At 53.8% G+C, this 16,864-nt stretch overlaps 5 protein-coding genes across 5 annotated transcripts; 1 reads left to right on the forward strand and 4 right to left on the reverse strand.

Moving 5' to 3' along the window:
* Positions 1 to 137: 137 nt before the first annotated feature.
* On the reverse strand, positions 138 to 741 carry BDP55DRAFT_554393 (phosphatase inhibitor-domain-containing protein; the record flags this gene model as incomplete). The annotated part of the gene is made up of 2 exons (XM_060569388.1): positions 138 to 487; positions 549 to 741. 2 exons carry the CDS (start codon positions 739 to 741, stop codon positions 138 to 140), a joined length of 543 nt encoding a protein of 180 aa, XP_060428446.1.
* A 928-nt stretch (positions 742 to 1,669) lies between these two features.
* BDP55DRAFT_186935 (uncharacterized protein) lies at positions 1,670 to 4,472 on the reverse strand. The gene is made up of 2 exons (XM_060565854.1): positions 3,597 to 4,472; positions 1,670 to 3,544 (listed from the first exon to the last, which is right to left on the reverse strand). Exons 1-2 carry the CDS (start codon positions 4,126 to 4,128, stop codon positions 1,872 to 1,874), a joined length of 2,205 nt encoding a protein of 734 aa, XP_060428447.1. The 5' UTR covers positions 4,129 to 4,472; the 3' UTR covers positions 1,670 to 1,871.
* Positions 4,444 to 5,245, forward strand: BDP55DRAFT_554599 (CI-B8 domain-containing protein; the record flags this gene model as incomplete). The annotated part of the gene is made up of 3 exons (XM_060569405.1): positions 4,444 to 4,482; positions 4,612 to 4,718; positions 4,801 to 5,245. 3 exons carry the CDS (start codon positions 4,444 to 4,446, stop codon positions 5,243 to 5,245), a joined length of 591 nt encoding a protein of 196 aa, XP_060428448.1.
* A 477-nt stretch (positions 5,246 to 5,722) lies between these two features.
* BDP55DRAFT_554474 (HECT-domain-containing protein) lies at positions 5,723 to 9,353 on the reverse strand (the record flags this gene model as incomplete). Its single annotated transcript, XM_060569395.1, has 2 exons — positions 5,723 to 6,645; positions 6,698 to 9,353. The coding sequence occupies 2 exons, from the start codon at positions 9,351 to 9,353 to the stop codon at positions 5,723 to 5,725; spliced, it is 3,579 nt and encodes a 1,192-aa protein (XP_060428449.1).
* Positions 9,354 to 14,415: 5,062 nt separating this feature from the next.
* Positions 14,416 to 15,415, reverse strand: BDP55DRAFT_667793 (uncharacterized protein). Its single transcript, XM_060575184.1, has 2 exons — positions 15,232 to 15,415; positions 14,416 to 15,168 (listed from the first exon to the last, which is right to left on the reverse strand). The coding sequence occupies exons 1-2, from the start codon at positions 15,309 to 15,311 to the stop codon at positions 14,493 to 14,495; spliced, it is 756 nt and encodes a 251-aa protein (XP_060428450.1). The 5' UTR covers positions 15,312 to 15,415; the 3' UTR covers positions 14,416 to 14,492.
* Between the last annotated feature and the right edge of the window lie 1,449 nt (positions 15,416 to 16,864).

Below are 16,864 nucleotides of genomic sequence, written 5' to 3' on the forward strand. Positions count from 1 at the left end.
TAATGCACCATGTTGTATTCGTGCTGCCGCCCCCCGCGGCTGTAGATATGCTCATCCGTAAACCATGTATCAATCCCCTCCAACGCCTTAAAATATGCATAGCGAACCAGAACCAGACCGTTTCATGCTCTCATTACTCAAGCCTTGGCTAGCGGACCACCGCTCCCCTCATCCTTGGGCTTAGGGGGCTTCGGCACCCTCTCATATGCATTCGGGCTAGGCCTCCTCTTCTCGGTTCCCTCGCGACCAGCCTTCCTCCCATGCCCGTGACCGCTGTGGTCGTGATCGTGGTCGTCGCAGTCATAATCATGGTCTCCCCGCTTGCCGCTCTTCTTGCCCTTCCCCTTACCCTTGTGGTCTCCCGAGGGTATCCTCCTTCGCCCACCATTGTCATCCGCATCCGAGTCGGAAGAGTCGTCAGAGGAATCCGAGCAGGACTCGTCGCTGGATTCGTCGACGCCCTTGGGGCGGTGGTAGATGCAGCAGACTGTCCAGTAGTGTTAGTTAATCCATAAATGTGACCAGGAGAGAGAGAGACATCAACTCACCTTTTGAGCTCTTGCGTCCCAGGCCCTCGTTATCCACCACGTCTTCCGCCCATCGCACCGACTGTCTAGACGGAGCGTGAGCGCCTCGCAGTCGCAAGATCGCCTGCGTGCCCGTCCTGCCCTGCGTTTCTGTCTGGGTCTGGGAGGGGCCTGGCCCTGAGCGCTGCTGCGAGCGGTCTTGTAATGCCGCCATTTTGGTGATACTTTCCGGTGCAAGAAAGATTTGCGAGGTCGAAGGGCGGAGGGTTTGCGTGGTCGTGTGCCGATTCGGTCACTTCTCTGCGCGGGGTCGCTTCTCACACCAATGTATCCCCAATCTGTAGAGGTTGCCACTTGATGCTGTCGCGAAGCTGTCACCACTGTGCGTGCTCAAATCGTCTGCTGCGCGCGGATCTGTCAAGCGGTGAACAAAACCGAAGACTTTCAGGGGGCTGTGTGTCGTAGGGATTTGCCTATTGGTAAGTTGTAGGAAGGAAGGCAAAGAGGGTGGGATGCTTTTTTGATCCCCTTAGGTAATTTTGGAGGGGCGGGTAGAAGGTAGCAGGCCGACCCCCGATGGTTCAGGTACAGCCCAGCAACTTAGTTATCAAGGTAAGGTACCTTATTTAATGAGACGGGAGTTGAAGCCGATAGGTGATTGTAAAAGCTTTTGTAACCTATAGATGATTAATGAGAAAACCGCGTATGAAAGAAAGCCTCGTACATTTTCGGCTCACTCAACAGCGTTGAAAAGGCAGTTCTGCTGCCAACCCCACGGGCCCACGTCATTCCTTGAATATCCACACATACAAGACCTGAAGCCACGGCCGGCCCAGCCATCTCCAGGAACGCACCGGCGCCGCGAGAAGGTTCCGGATTCGGTGATTCAAACGGTCCCGGGTGCCGGCCCTTTTCAACGGTTCATTCACTCCGTCATTTGAGATTGCATCCAGGGTTGATGACACGCAGTGCCTTGTTCACGCGTAAAGTGGTTTTTAGGAAATCTCAATGTCATCAAAGTGATGCATCCGAAATCAGCAACGCCTATCCCATCAATTACTGCACAGCGAGTATGTACTTTAAAATAGGTCATGATAAATCATATATCAACTCGGCTCCGTTTTCCTAGAAATAATTTCGGAATAGGGCAGAATTAGAGACAGACTAGAGACGGACACTGTCGCCATCGAAGGATATGTCATTGATAAAATTGTTGTAATGAATGGTTGATTATGGGTATTGATACATGGGTTTTACACATGGGTATCGCATGCAAATATTCTACAGGTGGTGTACATAGTACATATGTGTGGTTGGTTGTGTGGGGAGATGTTACAAGGCCAGTTACTCAGCCGCCGCAAGAGCTCTCTTGACAGCCTTGGCCGCCTTCTTCGCGCCCTTCATACTCTTGCGCGGACGGCTCTTCATCTCCTTCTTGGGAGACTTATTCAGAAGCCACGCGTTCATCGGCAGACGAGTGCCGACGAACCTGCCCTCGGGCGTCCAGACCTCGACGACGGGCCAATTCGGTTCGTCCGGTTTCCGGGCAGGTTCCGCGGGCTTCTCTTTCTCCTTTTCCTTCGGCTTCTCGACCTTGGGACCGCCCGTCTGACTGTTCAAAGCCATCTCCATCTTGGCGAAACCGTCCACGGGCTCGGGCTCGTCGACCTCCAGTTCAGGCTCGGGTTCAGGTTCTTCTTGCGTAAAGGACGGCGCGCAGCCGGCAAATAGGTCCTTGGTCCGCACCTGCGCCACGATCTCAACCCATCCGCACCCCTCAATAAGGATATCGGTAGCCATCACGCGCCAGGGGAGATCCTCGACCTTTCTGCGCCCGACATCCTTGCGGGTGAGCGGTCCGGCGCGCTCCTTGGTAACGTCGTACTTCAGCTCAAAGGAGCCCGCGAGCTTGAGCTTTTCTGCGAGGCCGGGGGCGGCGATGTTGGGCACGCGGTCGGATTCCCTCGTCTGCTGCTGGAACTCGATGGCCTTCTCGGTGGATGTCGCGTGTTCGGGGATCGGGGTGAAGTTGTAGGCGAGGAAGACGAGGTCCGGCGTGGTAGGGGTGATGCGGATCAGGCTTCCGAGCAGGAGGGATTGGCCGGGCTTCAGGGATTGCTGTTCCGGCTTGATTCGGTGGTGCATGATGAGCTCGTTGCGGTGCTCCGGCTTGACGTACCTCTCGAGATCCGAACGAGCGACTCCAGGGAGGTCAATCAGCTCCCCCTTGCCGTTGCCAAAGGGGATTCGGATAGGAGAGGCTGTTGTGCCTGGAAGAGAAGAGACCGTAGGCATCTCCGGGAAGTCTGTTTCAGGACGAGCAGGAGGCAGCAAAGCATCCACTTCGAGACGATCAGAATCGTTCTCAAGCCCCCTCGCTGCGTAACTGGCACCGTCACTATCCTCCTCCTTTGCAAACAAGGGGATTTCCATGCGATTCCCCGAGGGGAGCTTTGCCGTGGTGCCCTTCGGGAACACCGAGTCGAACAGCTGACTCTTTCCAACGTTGACCTTGCCAACCATCCAGCCCGCGCCGCCGCGCTTGTAAATCTCCTCCTTGAGCGACTTGGTCCACCACCCTCGCTGGGCGCTGACACACTTGACGTTGCCCAGTCTGATCAGCTGTCCAAACTTGCCCAGCGACCGGCGCAGGACCTCTCTCAGATATGGCATAAGCGAGTCCACTTGCTCCTTTTTCGGCGCCAGCAGATCCGACCGCGTGATGATGAAGCTCATGTCGAACTTGCGGTCCTTGAAGTACCTCCCAGCCCTGTTTCTCCGATTCCTGTGCTTCAGGTTGGCGTCGAGGACCTGGTGCAACTTTGGGATGAACGACATTGGGAAGTCGGCGGCGTCGATTACGTGGTAGATGTGGTTGTTCTTGAAGGGGGACTCCTCGATCGTCTCGCGCAGGGCGTCGACTGTCGGGTGGTAAATCGGCTCTCCGGCGTGGTGGTGTACCAGCTTGTGGCATCGATCGCAGAGCGGTACTCTCTTCGGCTTGGGGCCCGGTGCTACTGCGTGTTGTTAGTACTTGCAATAGACGCAGCTCAACAGTAGAATACGCACTCGTAACGCCAGAACCCAATTCCTCCCCAAAACGCAGTGTCTTCGGATCCAGGCCAAGCTGAGCAAGCTGCTCCTCGCTCATGTTCTGCAGGACCTCATCAATGACCTTATCTTCCTCTCGCGCCCCATTTTCCACCTCCTCTTCGCTACCCTTGGGCGCAAGGAACTCCTTCACAGCTTTCCTGCTCAGGTCGTAGTATCCAGCATGCCCAGCCTCGGTCGTTTGACTCAATGCGCCGCAGCCACTGCATGACACCGGGAGATTTCTCCTTGGGGTCTTTGTCGATTCGCTAGCAGTAGGTGACGGGGCCGCCGCCACCGCCGATTCGGTCATCGTCGTCGCGTCGACGTGCATGCATCGTCGCTGTCTGTAAGGAAGGTTGCGACGCGCATCGCCAGTCGGCGCAAAGCAGTGCCGCGCAGACGCGGTGGTGAGGGATGGGCAGAGGTAGACCGGGACCTCACCCAAGGCGGCCCGGTCGCCAATGCTCATGGCACTTCTCAGCCATCTCGACGATAATGCGCGATGCATTGTCGCAGACTAGCAAAACCAAGAACAAGATAGTACAAAATTGGGTGTTAGCTACAGGACTTTGGGGTCCTGGCAGCTTTTCGACTAGACAAGCATCTAAGAAATTCTAGAAATTTTGGGGACGATCAACGTCCGAGCTGTACCGATAAGAGTTCCAACACCGCTTATCGCCGGACAATCATTTGCCCCCGGTCCGAAAAATCCAAGGGTCGCGGGCAATTTTCAGACTCTCGACCACGCGACTGACATCGAGAAGTTGCTTGGTGATTGAGATACCCTTTGGATTGTAGCATTTCTGAAGAGACCACCGCCAAGATGACTCGTGTAGGACAAAGATGGCACGCTTTAAAAGCTGTAGGTCTTCTTGAGCAGACGATATACTTGTGACGTATTGAGAAAGCTAACTTTCGGTGATCAGAAGGTACTTAGAATCGAGAACTACCCGACATAGCTCCCACGAATAGCTTCAATTGACACCCCCAGATCCTCAACATCCGCTTCGGCCTCGGCGCCGCCAAGTTGCCTCCCAATGTCACAAGGATACACATGGAGTTCGCCAGGCGCGTGAACGGCGGCCACTACGGACCCAAGTTCGTCCATCCTTCTCATCCAGTCTCTCACCCGCAAGGGCTCTCTGCGAAACTAGTCTAACCACCTCTTTTCACTTCACAGGAAATTCTGGCGCGACATGCTCCCCCGCCTAAAATACTACAATCCCGCCATCCCAATGATTGTAAACCGCAAAAACAACAACGAAGGCGCAGCAATCATGTCCGTCTACTTCTCCACCACCGGCGAACCCCTCGAACCCTCCACCCTCCCGCAACCCCCCTCCAGCGCAATCGACAACTCAAAGGCCCCCGCACCCCTCGAAGGGCTAGAGCGCGTCGTCAAGATCGACATGAAGAACAAGCACTCGGAAGAAATCTACGAACACTTTCTCCAAGAGACCAAAGCAGAGGCCGTGCTGCCCGGCCCTGAAGACGAGGCTGATATGAAGGCCGTCGAAGAGCTGCGGGCCAAGGGCGATAAGGATCGGAAGCGGGTGGCCAAGATTCTGGAGGAAGGGAGGAGGGAGAAGGCTATGCTTGCTAGGGCGCGTGCTGAGGCGAGCTAGTTGATGGGAATTGGTTCAGGGGGGGAGAAGCAGAACAAAACTTAAGTGTAAAAGCGCGTGGAGAAGAAACTGAAAAAAGTGTATGAATATCCTGTACAAAATGTACCAAAAAGAATCTGCAAAACGAGAATGCTCTGGGCGGTAATATGGCCAGTTCGTCTTGATTGGTTACTGGACCATGTTCTGGTTACGATTACAAATCCTAGTTCAGGAGACACGAAATGCTGTCGAGTACAATGGTGGTTGGAAACGAAATGAAGTCCTTCCCATTATAAGCTACCCATGGACTTATCGCCCATGTTCATCCAAGAATTAAACGCCGCCCACCACCCAAGGAAGACCAACAAGCTGTAGGTCGTTGTGAATCTGCCAGCCATACCATCTAGATGCATGCTGCTACCCTTTGCAGGGCTGCGGTTTGTCTTTCTGTAACTCCGATATCGATGCTCCCTGTAGCTCATTTGACACATGATACGCTTATTTCAAACCAAAGCCTTCGCTCTCGTGCACGGCAGTCCATAGCATGTGCTCTAGTCTCTCCCTCGACCCGTAACGACGTAGGGCCAACATGTTGAAGCATGTTCGAGCGATGGGATACCTGTTCTCATCATCGCCTAAACATGTAATCTTGATCGGAAGAAGAGCAGCACCCATAGCCGGCACTCTGTCGGTACCGGTGATGAAGGAGAGAAGCTTCCTTTGCTCATCGGGGGTCGCACTCTTGAAGGCATCCCAGAACCATCCTATGACTGGCTCTACCCCATCAGGATTCTTCGAACCCCAGTTGTCGTACTCAGCCACGCCTCTCAATGCGTCCACATCGAGTGCCGTATCTGAGCCTCGCACAAGCAATTCAATCTCCTCAGGTCGAAACAGTGACAGTGCGTTGCCGCCACATACAGTATAAAAACCGCGTTTGAAGGGCTCAAACTGTCGGGCGACAGCCGTTTCGAGTAGGTACCTGACGTATAGTGAGACGTACTCCGCTCTGTTTGCGTTGGTGACTGGCTTCCTTTCTCCTCCTGGGCACAGCGGGACCTGCATCACAGTTCCGTACTTCTCAATGTCCACGACAAAGTCCAGCTGGAAGGTCGCCTCAACGTCACCATCATACTCAAGAAGCTGCTTGAGACCACTCGCTAGACGCGGGCGATACTCAGCCAGGTCCTCCAGTGTGTAGTTCATGGTTGGTCGAGGATGGGCAGATGAACCTGACAGCGAGCTAGGAGCGGAAGCAAGAAGCTTTCGGAAGGCAAATGGCGGCAGCGCCACATCGAGAATGGTGGAGTTGTAGATCGCCAGACCCATTACAACGCCAACTAGGAAGAACTGGTCAGAAGTTTCAAAGGCGTTGGGGTTGAAATAGCAGAACTGAGAGTCCTCGTCGTAGATAAACATGCCTGCAATATGGTGTCAGAAACAGACTCAGACCTGACGCAGACTGATACATACCATGCTCGGGGTTGAACACCTCACGGACGAGGAGAAGAAACCATTCTTTCTTCAAACCACCTGCATCGAGGCCCTCCTCGCCTTTGAAAACGATGCGCAACCCCTTCTTGATGTCTTCGCTCCCGCTTCCAATGACTTCACTCACAGCCTTCAAACTATCGTCAACCAGGCACTCTCTTCGAACATCAAGCACCAAGAATTGCGTAACGTTCCTCCTTGTCATGATGCTGTCGAAAAAGGCGTCCCGTGCCTTGGTCATCTGTTGCCTTCGTGCGTCATGCTCCAGTATCTGGGATTTGGCCCACATGCTCAACAGGAACGGATACTGGCAGAACGAGAACTTTCCCCTCTTCGACTCCCAAGCCTCGAACTCGGCTACCAAGTCGGTGTAGTCAATCATGGTGTTGTAAAAGTCACTTGTAGGGATGATTTGCCCATGCGCCTGTATGCCTCCCCTGTGAGTACTGCTACTCATATTTCCCGTCTGATCCGGGCGCCGAATGTGCGTCATGTTATTTGCCGCAAACACTAGAGAAAGAACTCTGGCGGCGGCCCGGACTTGCCAGTCTTCATTATATACCATCTTTTTCGGTTGCTCCTTCTGTTGCTTTGATGAGCTACGCTGCGTGCCCAGCGCTGCGTGCAGCGAGGCTGCTGAATGTCCGGCACTCATGTTCGGGATCAGCCCGGCTGTTATGTCAACTCTAACCTCGTGTTTCTTCTCATTCTGGCGAATAAGTCTATAAGTCAGGAACCCAGCGGCAAGGTCCTTGATCTTGATGAATCTGGACTCGGAAAACCGCGCAAACCAAGTGGTTAAGTGGTTCTGACATGAAGTCGATGAATTCGAAATTAAGCCGAGGATTCGCTTGATAATGACGGAATGTTGTCCAGAAACAGGACCAGTTTTCAAGGTCGATCTGTCTTCCCTCAGAATCTCGTCGCGTTTCACCGACGGACGTCTGTTATTGTTTCCTCGGCCTTGGAAGGCATTCGACTCTCCGTAGAGCAGCGGGTTCTCCAGGATGATGAGAAGATATCTCAAGTCTTCTGGATCAGTCATCGGCCGCCCAGGGCGCTTGAGTAGTGTTTCGATGGCTTTCAATAGGGTCCTGTGGGTATGGTCTTGGCCGAATAGCAATTGGGACTCGATGGCTCGGAGCTCTGTTGCTGATAGAGGGTCTGCCTCCGAATCTCGGGTCATCTCCTCATATATGGACATCCATGATTCCGCGGCATTGATCACCGATCGGTACCACTCCGTAACTTGATTCCACTCCACCTGTGGCGAGCGAGACGTGATGAATGAAGGGGCATCCTCAATCCGCTGTGAGGCCGATCGCTTGTGGCGTGTCCCTCCCTGGCTTTGATTCCCGGTCCACCACGTTCCATTCTCGGCGAAGTCACCGAGTAACAGAAGCTTAGGGTCGAGGTCACATACGGGAGATTCGGAATGTTGCTCTGCAAACTTGGGCTCGGGCCTGGGGATAGGGGGCCGCCGTGAGGCCGACTCGCTCCCTGAGCGGGTAGATATGACGGGCCGACGAGACAGGAACGAAGAGTTGACGCAGTGGAACGAACTGAAGCAGGTGGTAATGTAGTCTTCCAACGGCCTGAATATCCTCTTCGGATCATCAGCATCCAAGAATCTGGGGCCCGGGGGTTGTGGAGCACTGGCGTCTGCAGTGAGCTGGCGCATGGAGGGTCTCTCGGGGTAAGAGGACGAAAACGACCGGACCGTTGGGGGCAGACGCAGCGGATGCACGTTGGGATTTGGACGGAGCGTAGGCTGCTCTGGGAAGAGGTAGCCAGTGCCGTTACCTTGGCTTTTCTCCCGCCTGTGCTGTGGACCTCCTGTCGTCCTCGAAGTGCAAGGTCGTTCACTCTGTTCCCGAAACGGACGGGGGGTTGCGTGCCTCTCGGCGGCGACCTCGCGCTGTTCATCCTCTGAGCTCGAGGACCTCCTAATCGCCCTCGCTAGATGTGCATGGATGGATTGCCGGATCAGTCTCTTGGTCTGGTCGAGTGAAATAGGCCTGGTGTCATATCGTTCTGCTGGACGTGTTGTTTGTTTCTGAGGCGAGGTCGACTCTTGGGACGGGCGCTGTAGCCATTTGGGGCCGCTGTTGGATCTGGCGGGTAGCTGGTCCGGGTGGATGTCGTTGATGGTCACACAGACTGTGCATTTGAAGACCTTCAGCTCGCGTGGCCAGCGCACGAGAGAGCCGCAGGTCATGCAATTGCCAGTCGCAAAGTCCCTGCTGCCATTGCTGGTGCCTCCCCTCTTATGTGTGGCGTTAGTGTTGTTGCCGGGCGGCTTCGTCATGACGGGCGCATCGTCTTCGGAATCGGTGTCATGGGAGGTGTCGGGACGCTTCTTCTTGCTGGAGAATAGCGAGGGGAATGGGTGGCTCATGGAGCGGGAATGTGTCGGACGGCGCGGACGTCTTGGGTGGAAATCGGATTCGGAAGAGCTCGAGTCGGCTTGGAGGTGGGAGTTATCCAAAATCGCATAGCTGTCGGGCAGTCGTCCCAGCTGGCCAGGTGGTGCAGTGTGCGAGGGGCTGTGTATTCGGGAGACAAGGTCGGCGGAAGTTTGACGGAGAGTAGGAGGGCGAGGAGGTGGAGCATGACGTTGCGACGACCAAGGAGCCATGTTTGCGAGCGATGCCGTCTAAACTCTGCGACAACAGCAAGGGCACCTGGCCAGCTTGGTCTGCAAGCAGCGAATCGGCATGGAGAGATGAGGATGTACAGGAAGGCAAGGTTAGGTTTTTTCTCTTTCCCTCACGGTCTGTCTTGCTTGTGTGTAGGTCCTTTCTCTTTCTCTCTCTCTCTCTCTCTCTCTCTCTCTCTCAAAATGGTTTCTGCTGTGCCGCCGTGCCCAAGGCAGGTAGTTGAAGTAAAAGTGAGACGATGGAAGACGAGGGGGTGGGAAGGTAAGGTGCGGCTGGAAGTTGGAGGGAGGGAGGGAGGGGGGAGCCTGCACTTTGAATTGAGTTGAAGGCGTGTCTCGTCCAACAAGCGTGGATGTAAGTCAAAAGGACGAGACAGGACACGGCATGACACTTGCTGCAGGAGAGGACAGGCTTCACGATGCAGGTGGTAATAATAAGGTGCGCAAGGAGGTATCCGACGCACCCATGCTGGGATTATGCTGTTGTGATGGGTTCTAGCTACAGAATACCTACTGTCCAGATGCACGAGGCCATAGAGCTAGGTAGAGCAACGCCGACAAGGCGGATGGCCCAGCAGCTAGGTAGGAGAGTTGATCCAATACCAAGACCAAGAGAGGACTAAGTAGAAGTGACAACAGCTTCGTTGTTTTTGTTATGGTTGCAGATGGTTAGTTACTTGGAGCTTGGGGTGCTTGGGTCCGGCTTGGAGGTAGTGGAATTGACCGCCTCTAGTGTCCCAGCCAACAATTTGCGCCGAGCACATGCACACATACATGAGGATATCAGACGACGGTAAAGTACGGACACGCAAAGGGCATTCGGAGGTGGTGGTCTTTGAACTGAGCGCCGCTGCGCTGTCCGTTCCTCTAGAAATCCATCCATGCTTGGCCACATCAATGAGAGGCCGAGAGAATTGGTAAGAGAGTGAGTGTTGGGACTCGACTCGAGCTCGGCCGAGGGAGTGGACAAAAATTGAACAATGTAACGGCAGCAGTGACCCGAACCAAGACATTCCCTACCGTAGAAACTCGAGCAACTCGAACTTGCGCTAGCCCGTGCCAGCCCTGCTAGCGGCCCACACTAAGCCCTTTCGAGGGATCAGTTTTATCCGATTATATAATCGACTAAACCGTATACGGAAGGCGGTAAGTGATTATTTTCCATTTTTTACTCCTACCCAACTGCCCACTTCCACCGATTACATCACCGATTTGACCACCAATTATACTGTCAATTATACCTCCAATTACACCTCCACCACGGGCCTCGTCGACGTGCCCACGATGCCCTCACGACGGGCCCTTGCCGAGAAGGATTCGAATACGGCAAAAGTGCCAATTACACCTCCAGCAGCTAAGCGCCGCGGGCCTGCTCCTACCCCCATCAAAGACCGGAAATATACACCGCGAAGTGGCCCAATCAAGCGCCGCCAGCACCACTATACCCACGATACCAAAGTCAACGTCCTGATGTTTTTAGAGCATCACCGCGTGAGGAAGCTCGACGAAGAGTCGATTTGCCCCCCGAGGCTGCGCCAGGGCGAGACCGAGCTCCCAGGGATATACAGACGTCCCACATACCAGGAAGCCGCAGATTGGTTCAAAGTCCCTCGAAGCACGGTTATCTCCTGGTATCAGAACCGCGAGTCAATCGTCAATCGGTCCTCCAACTACGCCTACCACCCTCAGTGGCCAGAGCTCGAGACAGCGCTATACGGCGCCTTCCGCCAGCGACGAAGTGAGGGAAAGCTCGTTAGTACCAGTTGGTTCAAAAGGACCGCTAAGCGGATTTTCGCCCAGCAGAACCCGAACAGCAAACATCTTTTTATTTTTTCCCCCGGTTGGTTTCGTGGCTTCCAGAATCGTATGAGAATTACCCGACGTCGACTTACCAAACAGGCAACGAAGTTACCCACTGAGTACTTCAAAGTTGTCAACAGCTTTCTTTCCTTTATCCGACGAGTTAATCAAATGGCCCTGGCTAAGGTGAAGCGGTCTAACGTCGGAGATTTACTCGGAAGTCCAGCCCGTCGATTTCCTAACTCGCGAATTCTCAACCTCGACGAGACCCCAGTTCCTTTCGAATACCTAGACGGTTACACATACGACGACGTCGGGGCCAAAACCGTGGCTGGCAAGAGCGACCGCAGCGGTTGGGGCAAGCGGCAGGCCACATTAATACTCTACATCTTCGCCGACGGCATACAACGAATTAAACCGAAAATAATATTCCACGGCAAGCCCGCAGAGGAAGGGGGTCAATTATGGAAAAAAGAGGGCCTATTATACGCAGAAGGAGTGACAGTTGAGTTCAACAAGACTGCCTACAACAATGAGTACTTGTTCAAAAGATGGATTGAAGAGGAATTGGTAGCGCTGACTAAGGGAGACGAGTACCTATTGGTAATGGATGTCGCTTCCTTCCATAAGACAGATTCCATCCTTGCGCTATTACGTCAGCACCACATCACACCCTGCCTCATACCGCCAGGGACCACTTCCCTCCTCCAACCTCTCGATACCGCAGTCAATAAGCCCTTCAAGCAGTGGCTTTCAGAAGCAACCGACGCTTACGTACTCGACGAGGAAGAAAAAGCGCTGAATAAGCAGGAGGAGCTCAAGTGGGAGACGGGTATGAAGAGAATAATGGTCACCAAAACAGTCGAGACGGCAGCCGCTAAATTGGCCCACGAGAAGGGCTCAATGGTCAGCCAGGCCTTCCTGCAGTGCGGAATATCTATTCGGCCCGATGGCAGCCAGGTCGACGAGATCCGGATCAAAGACGTGCCCGCCGAGGCCATCGATTACACTGGGTGGGAGCTCTTCGACGTAGAAGCCCACATTGAGCAGGAGACGCTGCAAGAGGAGATTCCAGACTTCGCTGTTCTGAACGACGGGTTAGAGTACATTTTCACAGCAGAGGAAGTCCGTGATGGCATCAATGGGCAGTTCGTCGACCCGACAGTCCAACCGCCGTATGAATAGGGGCCCGTTGGAGGCAGTGGGCCAGGGGACAGTCAGGGGCTCGGTTGCTTACGTACGACTGCTTCCAATTGACACTTTTGCCCTTTTTGCCAATTCGACGAGAAAAGCTCAAAACCGACGAGAAAGCCAAAATAATTATTGAATTATATCAATTGTGGGTCCGGCCTCGACGGCGAGCTCTCATTGGTCAGATCGATCGAAATGTTAACCTACGCCAAAAATAGGTGGCGGCCGCATTTAACCACTTTAGGCAGTATTACGATTCTGCCATAGCGCTAGCAGGGCTGGCACGGGCTAGCGCAAGTTCGAGTTGCTCGAGTTTCTACGGTATGCCAGGCTCCATGTTCTCTCATCTCAATCTTGTCAAGTCTCGTATTCGACAGTCGACGCTGGGCGAACACATAGCCGAGAGCGAATCAGCAGGCTGCGTATCTTAGGGCAGACATATTAGCACGTCAAAGTGATTAAACAGCCGATCCCTGTGAAGCGCCGGGTGGCTGACTGAGTGCCCTTCCGAGTGTCATACGGATGTGTTTCTCTCCCTGACATTGATTCCGAATAACCTTCTGGAAAGAAACAAGTGTACTCCGTACATAATACACACTGACACATGGTTCACTATTCCTTGCGTAAGTAGGTACTTGTGTTGTTGGACTACGTACGAAGCTATGTACCCTACCTCGATGCATGAACTGCTAAAGAGGTTGCTGTAATTAAGGTCGCAGAAACGTCAAATATGATCAGCCACGTTGCCAATCTCATATAAGGTAACAGAATGAACAGCCTGGACAGCTGTGGAGTGACATGAAATGCTGCAATTTCCTGATGACAACCCCTGCTTCAAATGTTTTTATTTTATGATATTGAGGGACGGATAAGTAAGGTGTGTTTTAGGGGTCCTGGGCTGAGTGCCTGAAGCAGGGGGCCATTTTCGCTGGGGGACGACGGGTCAGCACTCAGCTCCAGACTCCAGTGTAACCCAACTCGCCAAACCAAACGAAACCAAGCCGTCCGCGGCTGTGGGAATCCCTGCAGGGGAACACTCCAGTCTCCAGCGTGCATGTCCTCCCGCTATTGCCCTGCCTTAGCACACCACTCACGCTGCAGCTAGCGGTCCAAGGTCGCACTTCCCCGAGGCCGGCACTCGGCGGGGGGGACTTCGGGAGACGGACGGTTTGTTCCTTCTGCCCCCCTACCTAACTACCTTACCTGTACGGAGTACACTAAGTACCTTAGGTAAGGTGAAATGCCCCCATCCATCCACGTCTCATTGTGTCCTTCCGAGTCCCGTCGGTGCCTTCCAGCGCCAAGCCCGGCTAATGGAAACGTCGAATGTGGGGGAAAGAAGTAGGTAATCGCGGATCCCCGTTTCGTCAGTGACAGGCCCTTGCCATTGGATCTCTGCTCCGGGCCTTTGCTGTTGCGCTGTTGCATCGTCGACCTTCATCACATACCGTTACCTTAGCTTCAGCAGACGACAACTGGCACAACACGTTGCCTCGGCCGTTTCAGCATCTCGACGCATCCATGACACACCCTCGAGCCCGACTCTTCAACCCCGCCGTCCAGGCCCGGACAACCGGGGTCCCCCAAACTACGGAGGAAGCTTCAGGCGAACAGCTCCGGCCCTGACGGCTGCCGTGACGTCAATTGTTGTCTTCTCGGGCCCCATGAGCTCCAGTCACTTTGTCTGCGCACGCGAGCCCACGAGCGATCAAGAGTAGGACGGCATCGGCCGGTCCCTGTAGTCTTGGTCGCTATCGTCTTCGAAGCTGGTTTTTTCAAGAACTGTTACTCCTGTTCTCCTGGCCAATGACATAGTTCATTCAATAGTCTACGGACGGGCCATTGAAGGGAAACCAACGGAGAACGAAAGTAATAGCAGGGAAACCTGCTGCTCTACTCCTGACCGTCACTCTGTCAACCGATATGCAAGCTGCCAAAAGTGTCGGCAACAGTGAGACGAGTGGTGCTTACCATTGGCTCCATGTGGCTCGCTTATCGTCTCTCTGCTGACAACTCCAGATCAATGCATCATACACGGGAAAGATGTGGGTGTTTGCGAACATGGTCATATTCTCATTCGTCATAACATATGAACAGCTACCTTGTCATCACCTCGCTCCCAACTCTCTACAGCATCTGCGCAAACTGCGGCGATACCGAGAATTGGCAGTTGATAAACTTGATCGTGTCGTTGCACCAGTTGGACTCCTTTGTTCCGGTACCGACCATTCTCGCCTTATCCGATGCCTTGGCGCCCTTCTTGAGCGTGCCCTGCAATGTGCTTTCAAAGTCGCCTTTCACAATCTTCAGGTCACCCTCGAGCTCTGCCAGTACTTCGCCGCTCTCGCTTCGGAGCTCGAACTTGCTGATGCCGTGGTCAATTTCCAACGGACTGGGGTTGTACACCTTCATAGTGTTGACGAAACCACCGCCACGCTCTTGAGAGTTAACCTGCGCGATCTTGGGGCCACCCATCCCAATGATGGGCACGTCCTTTGCGTACTTGACCTTGGCTGATAAGCCAAGCGCCTTGATTGTGCAGTCGCCGTTGTCGAGTCGCAGCACCAGGTTTTCGTCGCACATGATGGCTTTGACGAACGCCATGAAAGCATTGCGGTCGAGAATCTTGATGAGCTGGTCCTTGACGACAACTTCCGTACCTCCAGACTTGGTCTTGACCTCGGGAAGATCCAGCTTGCCGAAGCAGCCTCCGTTGAACATCATATCGACGGTCATCGGTGCCATGGTCGCGCCCATGGGTCCGGTTCCTGTGACCCTGCTTACAATTCCCATGACGAAGGTGCTATAATTCACACAACAGTCAGTTAATGCTACATGATGCCACCAACGTGCAGGACTGACTTACTCAGCCGTGGGCTGGGAAATCTTGATGTGTTCCACCTCCAGCTTGGAGCGGTTGAGAATGGCCTGGGTGATCGCGTCCATTTTGGCTAGTGTGCTGATTTTGTGGAAGCGCTAGGGGAGTGGTGACGTTCAGTAAGCTGGTTTGGGTTTTGTTGTAAGTGAGACTTGATCAATGCAGTTGAAGTTGATTGACGAATTGATGGGAAAAGCAAGGTGAGGAACATTGGGCTTTATACACGCTCGCCAAATCGTCCAATATCCTGGTCTTCACAACCCCGATACGGCCTCACTGTCGTCAGAACGAACACATGCAGGATTAGCTACCATGCCATGTGCTACTGAGCTGCCACAACTTCACTTTTTTGCCTCGGAACCTGAGTCTCGTCTCCAACAAAACCCACCGTCACAACACAGTTCGCATAGCTCTTCGCATAGCTTGCTACCCTGCCACACCCCGTCCAAAACTTGACAAGGCCTCAGGGGGTTTAGAACGGGCAGCCCATCAGACGAAGAATGGTTGCTATTCGGTGAGCCCAACACTTCGGATTACACCCCTGCGTGTATGACAGATCGATCAACCCACCGATCCTCTTTGCCTCCTCAAAACGGCAATTCCCTGTGCGGTGAAACACCAATGGAGAGCGAGGGTTTCCTTCGCAGCTACAGAAGCAGGAGCCAGCTCACGCACACTACGCAACGCACCCGCACCCGCATTCGCACAGCTTTTTTTGTTCGACGGCGGACCCCGTAATGCGAGTGAATACAAGTACTTCTTTATTTGGTTTCCATTTCGCTTGGACGTCCCGTTTCGGGAAGCATTGAGCGCTTACCTGCCCTTCTCCCTCCCCACCTTCAACTCAAAAGAAAAAGAAAGAGAGAGAGAGAGAGAGAGAGAGTCCGGGGACGAAACCCGCGCCTCGGCCGGCTGGCGGCAAGAAGAGTCTCAGTCTCAGCCTCAGCTCGCTCGCCCGCTCGCATACTTGACTGTATTCTTGCCGACCCGCATGTGTCAGCGGCGCAACATCTGCCAGTCAGGATCCTTTTGTCACGTTCCAGAAGTAGTAAACCTAAGTGGATATGAGGGCTGTGAACACACTGCCCACCTCCTCGCTGATACACCCAAGGCTGACTCGGAATGTTTACGTTGACACGGTTGTCGAAATCTTGGAGCCAAGAGGGTTAAAACACGTCTGTAAGTTAATGCAATAGCGGGCTGGGTGACGCAAGTTGTTGATGCGGGGACAATCTCGGTACGCAACGTTGGAAAGGACGAATTGAAATTTTGGCATGTGCCTCAGCCTTTCACCGAGGGACAGGTGGAGGAGGAGAAGAAGAAGAAGAGAGAAGGGGCGGGATGTTTATTGATTGGAGATGCTTCCTCCCGGCAGTGGTAGACACAAGCTCTAGTTAGTAGGGATGTGGTGGTATCACGAAGGCGGGGGTGAATTTGCCCAGCTAAGGTAGAGTCCAGGTAAGGTGTGGAGGGGTCACGAATGAAAAGAAACGGGAATAGGCTTCGGTCCCATGTGCGCCGTATGGATGATGCGGAGTAAACCCTACGGGATGCCATTCCCTCCTCTCGCTTTGTCCAAGATTGTCTAATGGTAGGCCATCTTGGAGAGGTCTAGCGAAAT

Source organism: Colletotrichum godetiae, assembly GCF_030913485.1.
Source record: "Colletotrichum godetiae strain CBS 193.32 chromosome Unknown BDP55scaffold_26, whole genome shotgun sequence".
Taxonomy (NCBI): Eukaryota; Fungi; Ascomycota; class Sordariomycetes; order Glomerellales; family Glomerellaceae; genus Colletotrichum; species Colletotrichum godetiae.

Coding starts and splice junctions, on each gene's coding strand:
- BDP55DRAFT_186935 (XM_060565854.1), bottom strand. CDS start 4,128: ATGCATCGCGCATTATCGTCGAGATGGCTGAGAAGTGCCATGAGCATT. Junction 3,545..3,596: donor ATTGGGTTCTGGCGTTACGA/GTGCGTATTCTA, acceptor AACAACACGCAG/TAGCACCGGGCCCCAAGCCG.
- BDP55DRAFT_667793 (XM_060575184.1), bottom strand. CDS start 15,311: ATGGACGCGATCACCCAGGCCATTCTCAACCGCTCCAAGCTGGAGGTG. Junction 15,169..15,231: donor ATTTCCCAGCCCACGGCTGA/GTAAGTCAGTCC, acceptor TGTGAATTATAG/CACCTTCGTCATGGGAATTG.